Source organism: Diaporthe amygdali (assembly GCF_026229845.1).
Source record: "Diaporthe amygdali strain CAA958 chromosome Unknown NODE_31_length_594919_cov_65_084759, whole genome shotgun sequence".
Classification (NCBI taxonomy): Eukaryota; Fungi; Ascomycota; class Sordariomycetes; order Diaporthales; family Diaporthaceae; genus Diaporthe; species Diaporthe amygdali.
Genome location: NW_026517051.1, coordinates 34,497 through 51,971, shown reverse-complemented (window position 1 = coordinate 51,971; position 17,475 = coordinate 34,497). Strand labels below are relative to the sequence as shown.

General features: G+C 52.5%; 5 protein-coding genes across 5 annotated transcripts; 4 read left to right on the top strand and 1 right to left on the bottom strand.

Annotated features, from left to right (window-relative positions):
• Positions 1–1,274: 1,274 nt before the first annotated feature.
• J7T55_000255 (uncharacterized protein) lies at positions 1,275–2,608 on the bottom strand (the record flags this gene model as incomplete). The annotated part of the gene is made up of 3 exons (XM_053132355.1): positions 1,275–2,083; positions 2,151–2,415; positions 2,546–2,608. The coding sequence occupies 3 exons, from the start codon at positions 2,606–2,608 to the stop codon at positions 1,275–1,277; spliced, it is 1,137 nt and encodes a 378-aa protein (XP_052989493.1).
• A 2,138-nt stretch (positions 2,609–4,746) lies between these two features.
• Positions 4,747–6,356, top strand: J7T55_000254 (uncharacterized protein; the record flags this gene model as incomplete). Its single annotated transcript, XM_053132354.1, has 2 exons — positions 4,747–5,356; positions 5,422–6,356. The coding sequence occupies 2 exons, from the start codon at positions 4,747–4,749 to the stop codon at positions 6,354–6,356; spliced, it is 1,545 nt and encodes a 514-aa protein (XP_052989492.1).
• A 1,037-nt stretch (positions 6,357–7,393) lies between these two features.
• On the top strand, positions 7,394–9,214 carry J7T55_000253 (uncharacterized protein; the record flags this gene model as incomplete). Its single annotated transcript, XM_053132351.1, has 4 exons — positions 7,394–7,462; positions 7,536–8,135; positions 8,231–8,907; positions 8,977–9,214. The coding sequence occupies 4 exons, from the start codon at positions 7,394–7,396 to the stop codon at positions 9,212–9,214; spliced, it is 1,584 nt and encodes a 527-aa protein (XP_052989491.1).
• Positions 9,215–10,667: 1,453 nt separating this feature from the next.
• Positions 10,668–12,037, top strand: J7T55_000252 (beta-galactanase; the record flags this gene model as incomplete). Its single annotated transcript, XM_053132350.1, has 3 exons — positions 10,668–11,075; positions 11,150–11,323; positions 11,384–12,037. The coding sequence occupies 3 exons, from the start codon at positions 10,668–10,670 to the stop codon at positions 12,035–12,037; spliced, it is 1,236 nt and encodes a 411-aa protein (XP_052989490.1).
• A 4,119-nt stretch (positions 12,038–16,156) lies between these two features.
• On the top strand, positions 16,157–17,475 carry J7T55_000251 (uncharacterized protein; the record flags this gene model as incomplete). The annotated part of the gene is made up of 4 exons (XM_053132349.1): positions 16,157–16,321; positions 16,371–16,743; positions 16,850–17,101; positions 17,192–17,475. 4 exons carry the CDS (start codon positions 16,157–16,159, stop codon positions 17,473–17,475), a joined length of 1,074 nt encoding a protein of 357 aa, XP_052989489.1.

The window sequence follows — 17,475 nt, the reverse complement described above, 5'->3', positions numbered from 1 at the left end:
CAAGAAAGACGCGATGAACGAGATTCTGGAACTCGCCGCAAGCCTAAGTATCCTTTTGCAAAGTGGGTTTGTGGAGATGAGGGCGGTGCCGAGGCATGAAGTGCTATATTCTCCGATTTGGTTAACGTATAGACTTCGGGAGTGTTGACCCGGGAGCTTGTCAAAGGCGGGTTGATTCGATCAAAAACTGCAGGGCAAAACACTTGCTTAAGCTTACCGGGATGAGCGAGACAGCTTAATAGACCCGAAGGCAAAGGCTAAAAATAAAGAAATACCATTATCAAGTTCAGCCTCTAAGTGATATCGCAGACCGCCTGCATGCAGCTAGCTATCCCTGAGCTTGGCGTCGACAGGCACCAGGGTCTGAGCGTCCGGAAAATCCGGCGCCCCTGGACAGTCTTCGTATTTTTCTCCCTTTTCCTCTTTCCCGGGTCTCCTCTTTCCCTGGTGCCGTTACGATTTACTGACGCAAGAGAGTGGCTTGTTATCTACGTGTGGATCGTGTATTACGAGTATAGAATCTCAGCCATCAGAAACGTACGTGAGTCCGGTGATACTTGGGAGATACACATGGGAATAGACACAATCAAATTGTTCCGACAGAGGATTTTGATCACCAGAAGGATGGTACCGTCCTTCCAGTCGAACTCACCGAGTATGAGGGCACTAGTAGCTGTGTCTGAATTGCTTCAATCTGTAAGTCGCGTGTCGCAATACATATCAGATTCGACTCTAGCATGTGCAACATTGCTGCTATCAACATGACGGAGTCAGCACTCAACATGCCAACGTCAAGACATGTCTTAAGACGCACACGGACAAGACAAATTTCCGAAATGGTCACCCAGACTCGTGTAGGAACATCAAGCCTGTGGCTTGAATAGGGGCTCATCATCGATCTCTGACTCATGGCGATCAACAAGCAAGTGTCTGCTCCTTTAGGAGTATTTTCATGCCGAGTCGGGACGATGCGTTACATGCCGTACTTCTTCCAGTCGGTCTTCCAGGACAATGCCATGAAGTCCCGGTATTTGTGCTAGGTTAAAACGTCATAAATTGGTAGGTATGCCAATACGGCCAGCCCTGAGAAAATGACATGCTGGGGCTTATTAGCATCTAGCCTCTACGTGATTGAGGTCGGATATGAAGCTTTCTTGCTTTCACTTGTTCGTGAGGCGCTGCCGTTCCTTTACGTAAAAATGGCTGCTAGTATTTCCTTGCCTGCACAATGACGCACTAAGCACTTTCGATTTCTTGCCACATTATTCAGCCATCTAATCAAGTGTGAACTCATGTAAGCCCCAGATATCCCTGAGCGTGAGGCTCACTTTCAGACATGGCCATCCCAAGTGCAGCTCTGCCTCGGACACGATGCGAAGGAGGTCCTTGGTCTCGCTGGGACATGTAAAGTGCTGCCCGCATAAAGCAACGGCTAGACCTGCGGTCAACCGTGCTGGCACATACTCAGGATTCGAGATCGAGATGCCGCATATGATTCGAACTGCCTCCCTGATCTTATCTTCTCGTGACCCAGGAGACTTAGCTTCTTCGTCGGAATACTGGGTGCAAGTTGGAGGTATGCAGCCCATTAGCAGTATCCTGCATATCTGCAGATATTGCTGAGCAGCCGCTGGGCAATCGTAAGTATAGTAGATCCTTGGAAAGCTACTCGCCTCCCCGGTCGACGGGCCAGGGCTGCGCGTCGTTGACGACTGGTACATGGGTGTGAACGAGTCGGGCTTGCACCGATCCCAGTCTCGCAAGTATTCCCAGAGCTTCGCCCATTCTCCAGCGTCATGTCCGCCGGTGCTGTGCACAAAAGTGGTCACACGGGCCGCGTGCGCAATCATTCGATAAGCCCACATGGCATCCGAAGCCGGTCGTAAAGTTTCGTCTATACTGCAATAGCCGATGATGGGCTGCACTGGCTGTTTCGTCATATTCGCGATGAAAATCTCTTGACGCAAGGCGACAATCATTGCTGCGTCGCTGAATCCAGAGCTTCGTATATTGCCCTGTTTGATTTGCATGAGGATGGGTGCTGAAACAGCGTGTGAACTCATAGTTTGCTGCTCGATCGGCACTGATGACCAATCCGTTAAAATCTTGGATCATTCAGTTATACATGGTTAAAGATGACCTCCGCTCACCTGACATTTCCTCGAACAAGCGAAGAAGCAGTGCAGAAGCTAGTGCAGCATCTTGCAAAGCGCGGTCTGTGTCATTGAGAGACGGGATCAACACCTCAAGACACTTCCTCTCATATTCGTCTGCCTCCTCTATTCCCTTCAAGCCCGTCATTAACTCGCGATGCTTGGTAGAAATAGCTAGAACAGCATACAGGATGGCTGCGTCGTGAGGTATCATAGATCTGATGTAAGATCTAAAATGCATCGACGGGTCGCAGTAGTCAAACTGGCGTCCAATTGTTAGCAGTTCGGAATCAAGCAAGAGGGAGGACTGCGGTAAACAATCACCCATGAGACTAATACGGTGAAGAAGTATTTCACCAACTTCACTTCGTCCTCAGATAGTTGCCATTTACACGGAGCTTCAGAGCCTTGAGTGGCTTTTCCCTGTGCGTTGATCCTGTTCGTTGCAGTGACATTTTCCGGACGATTGATTCGGCGCGATGTCTTCTTTCGTGGCCCTACACGAATCTTGTTCAAACGAAAGCGTAGCTTGTCTCCACCGCCTTCACACCTTACTCCAGCAGTTGCGCAACCAGAGCATTCGCTGCGATCCGGGCCAATGTCGCCTGTGATCAGCCATTTCAGTGGAACCGAATACTTGAGCACTGTCTACCTATCCTTGAGGTGGATCTATCTCACATTTTCGATGTTGTGAACGGCATCTATCGCTATATACGTTGTCAGCACGTCAGGAATATCTCACGATAGACTTGTATAGAATCATTGATAATAGCGAGCAGGGGCTTTACCATGCGAGATTTGGGCGTCTGATGTTGTCAGTCCGGACAAGAGAAGAATTAAGAAGCAGGGCTCTGCTTGTGCTAGTCGGACGGTATTCAGAATTCTTTGATGCCATTTTACCAAATGCTACAAGGCTGTGACAGGCATGATCACAGAGCTGTGCACATCTAATAGGATCGGCTTGCTCGAGCTTCTACAGCTAAGTGTCTTCTTTTGCCTGACGTCATTGTCTGCGGGGCTGGACCATTGACAATCCTGGAGCCAGCTGGGTTGAATTCCACTTGGTTTGCCTTTGAATGCGAGCAAAACCTCTTCTGACTGTCGGCCCTCCGGCTCTGAGCACACATAGGACGCCATGATACTACAAAATAGGCAGCATTTTCGGCGTTATGCTGCTATTCCTCATTTCTGCCGACCTGTGTCACAGTCTTGGCAGAAACCTTCTTCTTCCTAGGTGAGGCACTTGCTGCATTGTTGTAGCGATATGTGTATGCATCAAGTTGATGCCTTGCCCCTATTCAGATCGGCGTCCGGGCACATTCTACAGCGTAACGATCTATGGTGTGCAGAGAGGAAGCCGCTTTTGGTGTTGACTTATCTCTTGTCCCGCCGCACCATTTCTCGCTTCAGTCATAATGCTTTTCCAGCCACTTTGCCATTCCTTTTCTTCTTAAAATACCATTGTTCTCATACCGGAACAAAGCATAATTCCTCAGTCCGAATAGACCAACCATACCTGGGGAGCAAAGGAGAAACTAACAGTGCCTAAATATTCCAAACAACTATCAAAACACGGGGACGATAAATGAGTCAGCCATGATGCATGAAGTGACCGGCTCTGTACGACTGACACTCTGATGGGACTTGGGCAGTCGAACTCTTGACATTGCTCTTGTCGTGCCATATAGGCTGATCGTCTGAAAGATTCAGCTGGATTTGCGCAGCAGGCTGGGTCGAGCACAAAGTGACACGCATTGTTGAGCTCGCATTTGCATCGCGAAGTTACATGCATATAGCCCTTTTGGGAAGACAAGGTCTGTCTCATGGACAGAAATCTGGGCTTTACTCTTGTGTTATGCTGAAAATTAGCGCTGTATTCTATCCTCGATTGTGTGTATTCGTTACTTTTTCCACCGTGAACATGATTTCCACGGGTTCTTGACTTCACAGACAATAGTAATTAGACGAAGGATTGAATGCAGACTGCAATCTTTTTTGGAACGGAGACCTTTGAGTCAAAATTTGTATACTTCAACACGTGATTTGCCTATTGAGAAGAATGCAAAACATGCTCTCGCCAAAAAGATCAGCAACGGCCGGGGATCCGCTGCACCTAGCATGATTCGGTGTTCTAGTCTCGAGTCCATGTTTCAAACCGCAATGCCAAATCGGGCGGAACGATGGGAGGTTTAGCCGGAGCGCCCGGGCGGCGCGCCTCAGAAGCATGGTCTTTTAAGCTTTGGATCTGGAACAAGCTTCACTGGCCCCTGAAAGCATCTGTCGTGCCCGCTCGCCCGCGTGCATGAGCTCCCAAACGTGAGGCTCAGCGGAGCCTAAAGGGGTGTTCATGTTTGTGCTCGGGGAATTTACAGTATTGCGATTGGGTTAAAGATTGACCCCTTGAGAAGAGTTAAATCCACTTTGGCTCGGAGCACGCCGCTTTAATGGCCCTCATATATAACTAGTAGCCCAGGAGTTGGACCACTTATACTGGTGTGGCAGTTTGTTTCGCGGTGATCGGCGTGAGATCTACAGCCTAGCTGGGTCAGCTACATTTCATTCATTTTCATTCACTTCGACGCTGACTGGCACGATGCATCTGTCAAAGTTTGTTCCCAGGGCATTTGCACCCGTATTTCTCCTCTTGATAACCTCGACAGATGGCCATGTCGTTCGAAGACAGACCCCTCCGGCAGCTGGGAACGTCACCTTCGTTCCTTGCCCTGCGATAGATCCCTTCCAACCTCAGGATGCCGCTTTGGGGCTGCAATGTGCCAACTTCTCTGTCCCGATCGTGCACGACCAGCCCGGGGGCGAGCAGGTGCAACTTGGCCTTGTCAAGATGCCAGCCAAGGGCCAGCGTGTCGGCAACCTGTTCATCAACCCAGGCGGTCCCGGTGCACCTGCGTCGACGCAGATCCTGAACTTCGCTACTGGTGGCCTTCCGATTGGACAAGCGATGGCGAACAGTTTCGACATCATTGCCATGGATCCTCGCGGTGTGGGCATGAGCGCACCGTCGAGGTGTGACGAGAAGATCGGGAACGAGCCGAGCGAGTTTGAGGTGACCACCGAAGCAGGGCTCCAGCAGCAGATAGACTACAACCAGAAGCTCGGGGCGAGCTGCAAGGCTCTGATGGGCACGTTGTTTGATAATATGGACACGATTGCCGTGGCCAAGGACATGGAGCTTGTGAGAGCGGGTGAGTCGCTAGATCTATTACCTTTCCGCCTCGGTGAGTTTGGCGGTCCAAACTGACATCTGCAGCAATCGGTGACGAGCCCATGTCATATTTCGGCCAATCCTATGGAACACAGCTCGGGGCACAATATGCCCAGTTGTTCCCTAGCAAGGTGCGAGCAATGGCCCTGGACGGGATCCTGCAGCACACGGGTGACTACGCCTCCAACGTGCTGATCCAGACCAAAGCACTTGATGCAGCCATCCAGGACTTCTTCAACCGCTGCGAGAAGAACACAACAGACTGTGGCGCCCAAGGCCCACAGATGCGCGAGCTGTGGGCGAACATAGTAGACAAGGCTGCGACAGGCACGCTGCAGGCGCCAGGATGCGACGACACGACGCAGACAGGTTGCTTCAAGAACGTCTCGACGCAGGACCTGCTCGGCACGGCACGCGGGCTAATCGAATCGCCGAGCGGACAGAAGCGGCTCGCGAAGATCCTCACGCTGTCGGGCACGGGCAACGCGTCGTTCGCCGACTTCTTCGCGCCGGGCCTGCTGAGCGGCAACGTGTTCAGCGACTCGTCGTCCTTCTCGATCGGCAACGTGCAGTGCCAGGACGGGCACTTTGTGGACGCGACGCTGGCGCCGTCGCCGGTGGGCCAGGTGCAGGAGCTGGCGGCCATGACGCGCAACGCGACGGTCACGCCGGGCATGGGCGAGTTCTTCCGCCGCACCGTCGGCTGCACGGGCTGGCCGGTCAAGATCACCAACCCGCGCAAGGCGCTGGACGTCACGGGCACGCAGAACCCGGTGCTGCTGGTTCACACCACGTTTGACCCGGCCACGAGCCCAGAGTACGCGAAGGGAATGCTGAAGGAGATCCAGGGCAGCGTGCTGCTGGTGCGGGACGGGCTGGGGCATACGAGCTACTTCAATGCCGGGCAGACGGCGGCGGCGATGGATGCATATCTTGTTAATCTTACCATGCCGGCTGTTGGGACGGTGTTGGCAAGCTGATGTTAATACTTAAGATAAAGCTGAAGACTAAATGATCAATATTAGCCGATACAATATACATCCTAGCATCTGTACACGGCCTAAACAGGATGTTCGTATCGTTTCCTGCTTTGTTGGGGTCCTTCATCGCAGATAATATGGGTGACAAGCGTCATGGATATACGAGTGTCCAGATAAAAGAGGTTGCATCTCATCAGTCTATCTTTTGTGCTATGCAAGGTCAAGAATCCAAATAATCGAAAGAGGAAGGTCATTAGAGCTTAGTGGTGGGCGTCCATCACTAAAGCCTCTATCCGCGTATCTGCGGAATATTTCCAGATAACTGCAGCTTCGGCTTACGGTCTGAATTGCCAATAAGAAACCACAGGGAAAGAGAATGGGTCTTCCCCATAGTGTCCGGGTCCTTTTAGTGGGGATTTACGGTCAACTGAGCCCACATATATCCGAATATTACGAAACTCGCAAACAGGAATGGGCAGCGAGACCAGGAAGGAAGACAGATGAGTGAGCAACGGTCACATGAGCCCCAATATTACCAGGCACTAATTACACAATGCATGATTCGGTTGGCCGTTGAGAGCCGCAACCAACCATGATCGGAGCCGTTGTGCGGCATTGCAACCGCGGCTTCATTCCGAAAGAGGAATGTCGCGGCACTATGCCAGTAGCACCGTGCAGTCGGGCTTGGGAAGTAGGGGCTCCCCGGCTTGTGTCAAGGCTAGGAACTCGGCCCTACAGTAGTTTAAGGCGTGGTAGATAGCGCTGATCGCTCATCGTGGGGAAGCATGAGCTTAAGCGTGTGCTTGTCGCAGGCGGCATTTTGGCCCGCGTCCAGCCGAGCCGGTGTTGGGCTTGGTCGGTTCATGTGTGAGGCGGCCGACGAGGGCGTTGACAAAGGAGAGGGGGAAACGCTTACCTAGGCCTCGTTGATTATCTTCGATTCTTCACACCATTGTCTTTTGTTGTGTAAATGCTCCTGTGATACTGACGCGAGAAGGAAAGTCTAGCAGTGAATACATCCAACGGAACAGGCCAATATGGCTAACCTCTCCTTCTCCCACATCACCATCTGGCTCGGCATATTAGCTGGCGCCGGCGCGCTCTACGTGAGTTTGGATGGCTTTGGAAATCACCAGGAAAGATAAGGGCCACTTATGCTCACACTGACGCTTCCACCAGACAACATGTCTCATCATCTATCGCCTCTATTTCCACCCGCTGGCCAAACATCCAGGCCCATTCCTCGCCAAGATCACCGACGCTTATATGCTATGGCACAGCTACAAGGGCGACCGACACCTTGAGCTTTGGCGCATGCACCAGAGGTATGGCCGCGTCGTCCGATGGGGCCCCGATTCCCTATCATTCAACTCGTCCACCGCCCTCAAGGAGGTCTACGGCTTCCGGAGCAACGCGCGTAAATCAGCCTTCTACGACGCCTTTGTCCACCCGGCGCCCAACACGCACAACTGCCGCGACAAGGAGCTGCACGCCCGAAAGCGAAGGGTCATGGCGCATGCCTTCAGCGACGGCGCCATCAAGGAGATGGAGAGGTATATCCTGGCCAATATCCGCACGTTCTGTGAGCAGATTGGCAGCCAGTCGAGCGCAGACGCCAAGGGCTGGACCACGGCAAAGTGCATGTCTGACTGGTTCGGGTATCTGGCCATGGACATCCTCGGTGATCTGTGCTTTGGCAAGGCCTTCCACATGCTCGAGAGAGACGACAACCGGTTTGCCATCGACCTGGTTGGCTCAGCGGCACATCGCCATCTGATTGTAGGGCGTCCCCTCCCTTCGCTTTTGTTGACCCATGCACCACTCACAAAATTGTAACTTGAGTCGTGATACTAACTTGGAAAATGCTTCGGCAGTGCGGCACGATGCCCATCCTCAACACCTTCTCCCTCGACCGCCTGCTCTTCCCGAACATCGCAGCCGGCCGCGCCAGATACATGGCCTACTCGCGATCGCAGCTCACCGAGCGCACCAAGCTGGGCGACGAGACGGACCGCCGCGACTTCTTCTACCACCTCCTGAAGGCGCGCGACCCGGAGACAGGCCAGGGCTTCACCACCCCAGAGCTATGGGGCGAGTCAAACCTGCTCATCATCGCCGGCAGCGACACGACGTCCACCGCCCTGGCAGCGACGCTCTTCTACCTGACGCGGAACACGGAGGCGCTCAAGAAGCTGCAGGGCGAGGTGAGGGCGCGGTTCGCCGACGTCGAGGAGATCCGCCAGGGCGCGGCCCTCAACGGCTGCGCGTACCTGCGCGCGTGCATCGACGAGGCCATGCGGATGAGCCCGTCCGTCGGCGGCCTGCTGCCCCGCGAGGTTTTGGCCGGCGGCATGACCGTCGACGGCGTCTTCGTCCCCGCCGGCACCGTCGTGGGCGTGCCGCACTACACCATCCATCACAACGCGGAATACTACCCCAGCCCCTTCACGTATGCCCCAGAGCGGTGGGTCGCGGGCTCCAAGCTGGCGTTTGGGAATGTGGTCGGCGAGGCGGACACGGCGGTGGCGCAGAGTGCGTTCTGTCCGTTCAGGTGAGTTTTCTCCATTGCATTCGTTGTATATGTCCTGTCGAATTACGTCTGACAATGGGTTTCGTATAGCATTGGACCCCGTGGGTGTATTGGCAAGGGGCTTGCGTATGTCGAGATGATGACTACGCTGGCGAGGACAGTATTCCTGTATGACATGAGGAGGGCTGTGGGTGTAAGCGACAAGGCGGAGGGACATAAGGGAAGGGAATGGGGGAGGGATCGGCCGGACGAGATGCAGCTGATTGACACTTTTACGAGCTGGAAGGAGGGCGTGATGGTTGATTTTAGGAAGAGGGATGGCATCTAAGGGTGTTGATTCGATCAGCCAGTCGTTCAAGCGTCATCACCGACAAGATTGTGTTCTGGTGTGTGATTGTCTCAGGTCGAGACGGAAAAGAGAGTTGTACATAGTGACCATCTCCGGACGAGATTGTGTTTGTGTCTCCCTCAAGCAATTCATGAACATGTCGAGAACATTCTCCGGGACAGCAATGGCAGTGATCTCATGCTGCGTCAAGTCTTCCAGTTGCGCTCCAGTCAGATAAAAGCCCACTCTCGCTGCAGGAATAGCATCATCAACAAGAGTCTGCTCTCTACCCCAGCCCCAAATCGGTTCCAATGCCGAGGCTATCCACCCTGCCCCATTGTTGCCCATCACGAGACCTTCTCGTATTGGCTCGCCCCTGGGCTTGTTGTTCCTTTTGTGGGGAATCCTTGTTCTACCTTAGATGTCCTCGGTCGATCTCAAGCTCCTTGATGAATCAATCTAACTGTTGGCATGGATTCATGCGGGCAATAAACATTGACAGCACCGGGAGATGCCAGGGGCCAAGTCTTGATTTCTCCAACGACAGCACGGATATGGGTTCTTGGTCCATTTCTAGCGGTAGCCAATGGCCCAATGCCACTCTTCCAAGCCTGGAATTCCACCGAGCGCTTGCAGTGGCAGAGCCTAGTCCACTGGGCTGAAGTCAGTTCATCCGACTCGGGAGTGTCTGCCGGGGAAAACGGAGCCGGCGAACCTTGAATTATCCGTGCTATCTCCAACTTTGGCAGCGATCATGCAGGCACAGGCTCTCTTATCTTACTAGCCCGTGACCCACGCGTCTACCCTGGAGCTTGTTGGAGAAACAAACGTGAATGCTGTGTGTCTTTGGTTGGCCCCTCGCCTGTACTCGACACGCTTTCCCCTGTATACCACCTCGGCTGGGCCCGTTGATGCATTTTATATGTACTCAATCTGGTACTTAGGATGTGACGAGGGACTCGCAGTATTGGACAGCACTGGGTCGATTCATTAGGTTCCCCTGCTTGGCAACACTGCGTGCCATGGATGACGACGACAGCATCTGAGCGAGCACTCGAGTCGGCTCCGCTCCACCATCTCCTCTCCTCCTCACTAAGTGGAGATCTACGTTTCCCTCCCCACCATCCGTGAGTTTCTTGGTAGACCCCACAGACAAACTTCAGGCCGACAATACAGTCGCGCTCGTGTCGGCACACCTCGGAGCGAGATGCACACACTATGAAATCACAACGCCCCTGCCCATAGCCGCCCAGGAACATGCCAGGCTCAGGGCAACCTCGTGATAACCACAATGTAACGTGCCGCTCATTCATTCATAAAAGACATGTTATCTCCACACCGTCCCCTGCCGTCGCCGATGCATTGTCCTGCAAGGCACCACCTTCCTCGACCTCGGCCCCCTCCAACCTGAACGCCCGCTTCTCGACCACGAGGCCAACGCGTCACCGCCATCATGAAGTCGTCGTTCTCTGCCCTCGCCGGCCTCATGGGCCTGGCAGCCGCCCAGTCGTGGCCCAATGGGCCCTTCACGGCCTCTGGTCGTGACATCCTCGACGCCTCAGGGAACGTCGTCACCCTCGCGGGCGCCAACTGGCCCGGCGCGGCTGATGTCATGATCCCCGAGGGCCTGCAATACCAGAGCGTGGCCTACATTGTCTCGAAGCTCAAGGAGATCAACATGAACGCCGTGCGGTTGACATACGCCATCGAGATGATCGACCAGATCTACGAGAACGGCGGCGTGGACATCCCACTGTCGCAGGCGTTCACACAGGCGCTGGGCGAGGCGAACGGCACGACTGTTTTCAACCAGGTCTTGGCTGCGAACCCAGACTTCAGCGCCAACATCACGCGATTGGAGGTGAGAGGACCAAGAGAAGTGAACTGACGGTCGTTCTTCGAGCTTTCATGGCTGACTTATTGTGATCTGTCCAGGTCTTCGATGCCGTAGCAGCCGAGCTCGCCGCCAACGAGATCTACATCGACTTGGACAACCACATGTCCCAGGGCGCGTGGTGCTGCAACACTGAGGACGGTAACTCGTGGTGGGGAGACACGTACTTTTCCGTGGCCAACTGGACCCGAGGACTGGCGTACATGGCTGACCATGTAAGTCTCCGGGGAATCCTTTCCTATGGGCCCCATCGGAAATACTGACAACACCTTCAGGCCGGCTCATGGACCGCCCTGGCGTCCATGTCCCTGCGCAACGAGCCCCGCAGGCCCGACAACAACGCCACCCTCCAGGAGACGTACAACTGGCAGTACTGGTACGAGTACGTCAAGGAGGGCGCCGCCGCAGTCAGCACCGCCAACCCGGACACGCTCGTCGTCCTGTCGGGCCTCGACTTCGACACCTTCCTGACGCCCGTGGTGCGCGGGACCGCCCTGACCCCGGGCAGCGGGACCTTCTCGCGCGCCGACTTCGCCGCCGACAAGGTCGTCCTCGAGCTGCACAACTACGCCAACAGCGTCGCCGACTGCGCCTCGCTCGAGTCCAGCCTCTACAACAACGGCTTCCAGGCCCTCAACACCTCCGACGCCGCCGCCGTCAACCACTTCCCCGTGCTCCTCACCGAGTGGGGCTTCGCCATGGACGGCTCCACGTACACCAAGCCCTACACGCAGTGCCTGGCCGAGTACCTGCCCGCGCAGAAGGCCGGCTGGATGATCTGGGTCGTGGCTGGCAGTTATTACATCCGTAGCGGGACCCAGGACTATGAGGAGACTTGGGGTCTTCTCTCGCATGACTGGAGTGAATGGCGCGATCCTGCGTTTGTGAACAGCACCTTGGCTCCGATGGTGGATGCGACTATCTCTTGAGATGTCTCGAGGGCAGAATGAGTTTGCAACGTCAAATATCGATATTGTAAATATGTAGCGGAAATCGAATGACATAGCGAACGTGCGTGATGCCTCGTGATGAGTGATCGATTGCGGACCCACTGCACTCGGCACTCGATGCCATGCTGATGCCGGTTGCTTCCCTGTTCTCAGCTTCATTTGAAGCGCACTGCGCCTGTCAACAAGCTGAGGAAACTGCCTTGAGAAACGAGAAGGCGGGTAGATATTCAGCATTCTAATACGATAGGCGAGGTCTGTATGTGCATTCACAAGTATGGTTGTCATCTAGGAAAGGATTCCTGTGAAGCTGTTGCGGCTGTCTGCGAAATGCAGTCATTTTGGGCTGTGTTCGTTGATCGCTTTCCATGGATATGGCAAGCTCTGCCGGTCGACCTGTGCCATCCATCTCACTTGTATTGTATTGAGTGACAAGTTCCTGTGCTGAGTCGACTGCGAGAAGCTCCTGCGGTTCAGAGCTTACTGTTGTCGCTGTCAATGAGGCAGCGGTCTGCTCTTCATCCTGAACATCCTTGAGGTGTTTTGAGTTTGGACTTTCCTTTCTCCTGAGCATGATCCATAAGATAAAGCTACAGATTATTATCAGAAGAGCGAGACAACCGACAATTACTCCAACAATAACTCTCGCAACCACTCTAGGTGGAAGCGGGCCATTGTGACTCGACGCGGCCGATGACATGGTTGATTTGCAAAAAGCGACCAGGACTCGTCGAGAGTCGTGCTAAATGTGGAAATGACTAGAAGTATCGTCCCCTTGCTCTGTAGATTCCAAAAAGGGAGAGAAAACCCCTGACTATATCTGTAATCGGCAGGGCCTCTGTCTTCGTCGCACAAGTAGGCAACCAGTCATCGCAAGACTGTTCATCAAGCCCCCAACGCCGTGCTACCTCACTTGCAGCGAAACACGCTCCAGGGGCTTTCCTTCGAACCTGGGGGTCTCGGAAAGAAACATGCTGCTGGGTCGATCTCAATTCAAGAGCCTCACTCGGCCCGGCCCAAGGCAGCAAAAAAATGGTATCCGCACCGGGGTTTGAACCCGGGTCTTTGGAGACTTCCAATGCTGCTGCCTTTGAAAATCCAATATGCTAAACCTCTACACTATGCGGATGTTGGGATGAAAAGTCTTCGCCCTGAGGAAACAAGAAAGTGGTTGTAGGCAGTAATGTGAATGTGTTTGTGCCTGAGGCATTGGGGGTGGGGGGGGGGGTCAACAGCCTGCCTCTCTCGCTACCTGACACTGCTACACCTGCCTGAACGGAGCTCTTGATCTCTCATGGTCAATCTATGTGGGCATGGAGGGCAAGTTTTGCTTGTGGTCAAGTTGATGGACTGTGTCTGGTGTGGTCGGCGCATGCTTTGTCTCGTGTCCTTGACCGTGCTGGACAACATCTTTTACGAACAACGGTATTTGTAGGGGCTCTTGACGCATTTCCAATCTACTTAGAATTTTACGAAAATATAAATCTGTTAAAAAGCCTTGAGGGACAAGCTTCTTTCATCCTCATGATCAACTTTGCAAATATTGTCTGTCAGCAGCTCTCAATCGATTACTGCTTGCGCTTCATTCAACTAGAAATGTGTTCCTCTGAGCCCTCGGTTTTAGACAAACAAGTGATTCCACGAATACGCAAACTTGCAGGTTGTATCATGTAAAATTGCCTAAGCGCAGTACATATCTCATGACCTTGGAGTCTTGGACCTAATGCTTTTGCACTGGTCGGCTCTGTGCTCAAGAAACAACAAAATCAGGGAATTGGAGCTTAAATCCTCGAGTTGAGGAACCTGACATCGGTAAGAGGCGGGCCTTGTCCTATTCCATGTGAGAAGCCTCCGGTAATTCCATAATCGATGAAGAATTCCTTTGAAAAGTTATAAGAGCTTAGAAAGGCTGCAGGGATCTTCAGCTGCGGATCCTTGCTATATTTCGTATTTGCTAGACAATTACCATGTATGTTTTTAACTACTTTTTGAGCAAGGTACGATCCTTGGAGCAAAGGAAGAGACTCAATTGCCAAGACAGACATCACACGGAGATCGTATACAGGAGCGAGCACTCTATGGTCTGGTAGCATGGCCGGGCGAAGGCTGGATCGAATAAACCACAAATGGATTACAAAGCGCATCCAAAAATTGCATTTACAAAGTCGAGAAACGTAAAGACCAGAGCATTCTTAGTAACTTTGGGAGATCGTCCTCAGACATCAATGGCCCCGACAGCCTGGATTACACATCCCTGACCGAATGGCGCGAGTTTCGAAATGTGGAGATTTGTAGGCGAAAGTCTGTTTGGAGACTTGCTGTAACACCTCTTGGTAATTCCCCGGATGCACCGTACGTCTGACATCGGATGCAGTTGGAGATTTTGGAGAGCGCGAATCAATTGGCCTGGTCGATCCGATATTTGGGACCATTCACCAAAGTTTATGTGATGGCAGGTGAAGCAAGGCTTCATGCGGATGTTAGAAGTAGAGGCGTGAGACTTTGTAATGCAGGGTGCTTTACGCACATGAAACCGTCAGGCGCAGAAATTGGGCGAACAAGCGTTGACTATCTGTTCCGACACGTACCAGATGGTAGGCCTATAGATTTCATTACCTCACTGATCACGATGATGGAACCTGTCTCAAAGCAGTGTGTGCGTAATCAATTCAAATTTCCATACCTATCAACGGTCAAGATCACGCTGCCCTAGCCGGGAACGTCATCGAGATCGGACAAATCGATGTTACGGCCTCATTCAAGCTTTTTCGACAGCCTTCTGGGCCGTATATGCTATTTTGCTATAGGCCCCATCTATGCGGCTGGTCATTATGGGTCATCGGACGATATGCCTCTGAAGCACAAAAGCAAGGATAATAGGATTGGAATCACAGCCTTACACTCTAATCCGACCGGGGTTTAACGACTGGTTCTGAGCATCCGACGAAAAGTTTCACTTTTTGCTCATTGACTACTGAACCCCAAACATAACTCCGCGTTCATCGGAGAATTCACCAAGAAGGAATAATCCCTAGGTCGTTTTCATGATCAAGCAGATACTCACGCCAAGATCCTGGCTTCCGGCTTCTCCGGTCCAATGCGGTCGTTTCATACTTGGAGACATGCCCGCTAATTTGTGCAAATACTGGATGACCGCCGTTGGTACAGAGTAGGGTTCTCCAAGGTTGTTCTCTGAGACATCTTTTCGGATCTCTGCCGAATTTGGGGTCACGTTCTTCTTTGTCACGGGGTAGTCGGTGTCTGAGTGGTCAATCCTACGTTTTACAATCAGTTGAGACATGATATTGATTAATCCTCGTAATTCAGCCGTCTTGGAAAATCTGGAGCTACCGATGCTTCCGTTTCTGACAGACGACCGTAATATAAGGTCATGCCCGGCCCGTGAGATTCTTCACTAACAATGACACTGTTGACTGTTCCTTTTTGACGCCATCACACCCACAGTCTCAGTTGAACTAAATGAAACCCCCAATTTAATTGATATCTACAGCTGTGTAAGCCTGAGACTTGGGATGGTGTGCCATTTTATGGTGTACCAGAGCTATTTTGTAGGAGTCTAAGAAGGGACAAATAAGCGAGTTCAGCTGTGTTCATCGAGACAATGTTCAGGATCTGTGCTCATATCTATCGACACAGCTTTTGGATGCGACATTGCAGTCGCAGCAAACGGAATGATCCGTGATCAACGGAGCACACAGACATTTCCCTCCGCAGACTCAGACGGACAGCTGAAAAGCTTATGACCGCCCTACCAACGTGTGCTACCCGGAATTTACCCAGGCCAGGGAAGGTCAGGCTGCATTCAAGTATTCATGCTTTCAAAATGCTGCCTCAATGACCAATACCCGGGGGCAGAGGTGTATAGTTCATCGGAAGTGTGATGGGGGTTTCAGGCTCTGCGTGCCAGATTCGAAGGTTAAATCTGACCCCTTATTTTCAATCACAGCATGTCCCTCATCCCGCAGGCAAATTAGCTTGCTTCGAACATAATGATAAAGCCAAGGTCGATTCTTCTTTCTTGGACGATTGTGCATCTGTGTCAATGTCGATGAGACATTCGCCGTCCTTGATCGTGCCATCATGGCTCCTGATTGGACTGAACTCCCTGGCAATGGCGTGGCATTCCTCAGTTTGTCACTATTATTCACGTTTCTAGGCGTCTGTGCCTTTTCGGCGAGGACATACACCAGCTGGACCTGCACCAAACGATTTCGTCTCGACTACTGGCTGTCGCTCTTTACATTCGTAAGACTACAGCAATATATACACGAGACATCGCGCTGACCATCTTCAGACTCTTCTATGCGTCAGCCAGTCGTTTTTTGCGGTGAGCATTGTGTTTGGTATTGGAGCCCACATGCAAGGGCTCCGGCCTCATGAAATAGTCGTGGCTATGCGTACGAGTTGGATCAACATGATCTCGGCAATAATCGCCATTGTCACTGGGAAGCTCTCGATCATTGCATTTCTGGACCAGATCAGGGGCCGTCATCAAGGGCGACCGTGGTTCCTCTGGTTTATCGGAGCGTCCAACATCATCGTCAATATAACGGTGGTCATCACTATCCTGTTACAGTGCTCACCAGTCGAGAAGATATGGGACAACAGCGTACCCGGAAACTGCGACGGACGACCATTGAATTTGAATTATGCATATTTTCAGGGCAGTATGTCTTTACCAATTTCTACACCAGCACATCTCCCTCTCCCGCACCCATCAGCCTCAGTTCGAGCCAAGACAAAGCTGATTGACAAATTTGTTCTTCTCTGCAGGCTACTCTGCTGTCTCGGATGCTGTTCTTGCCATCTATCCCATCTATCTGATTTGGGGACTGCAAGTAACATTGCGGATGAAGGTTGGCCTCTGCTTCCTCCTTGGGTTTGGACTCATTGCAGCCGCGTGTTCCGCTCTCAAAACGGCGGAGCTGAGAAATCTTCAACATGCCGACGAGGAAGACGACATTACGTTCTTTGTCGCTCGTCTGTCCTTGACCACCATTATCGAGGCTTGGATAGTGCTAGTGGGTGGGTGCATCCCACCTTGTCGACCACTTTTGAAGGCATTGATGGTGAAGATTCGTGGGCCGACAACTTCCACGGCGCGTACATATACAGCAAGTCACCCCTACCAAAGATACGACAAGTACGGTATGCCATCTTTGGGTGGTAGGGTAGTGAGTAGTACCGGAAAGATCCTTAGGGCAAGCTTGACGAGTCGTGCCATCACTGGAAATCACACCCGTGTGTACTATGACCCTAAGGGAGATGCGGGGACAGAGTTCGAGATGCATAAGCCCACTGTCAGGGGGGCAAGTGACAGCGATAAGACTTTGGTGCCTCTGAAAGACCCGGGCAAAGCGATCGTAATGACTCGGGTAACGGACGTGGATTTCTCTTGA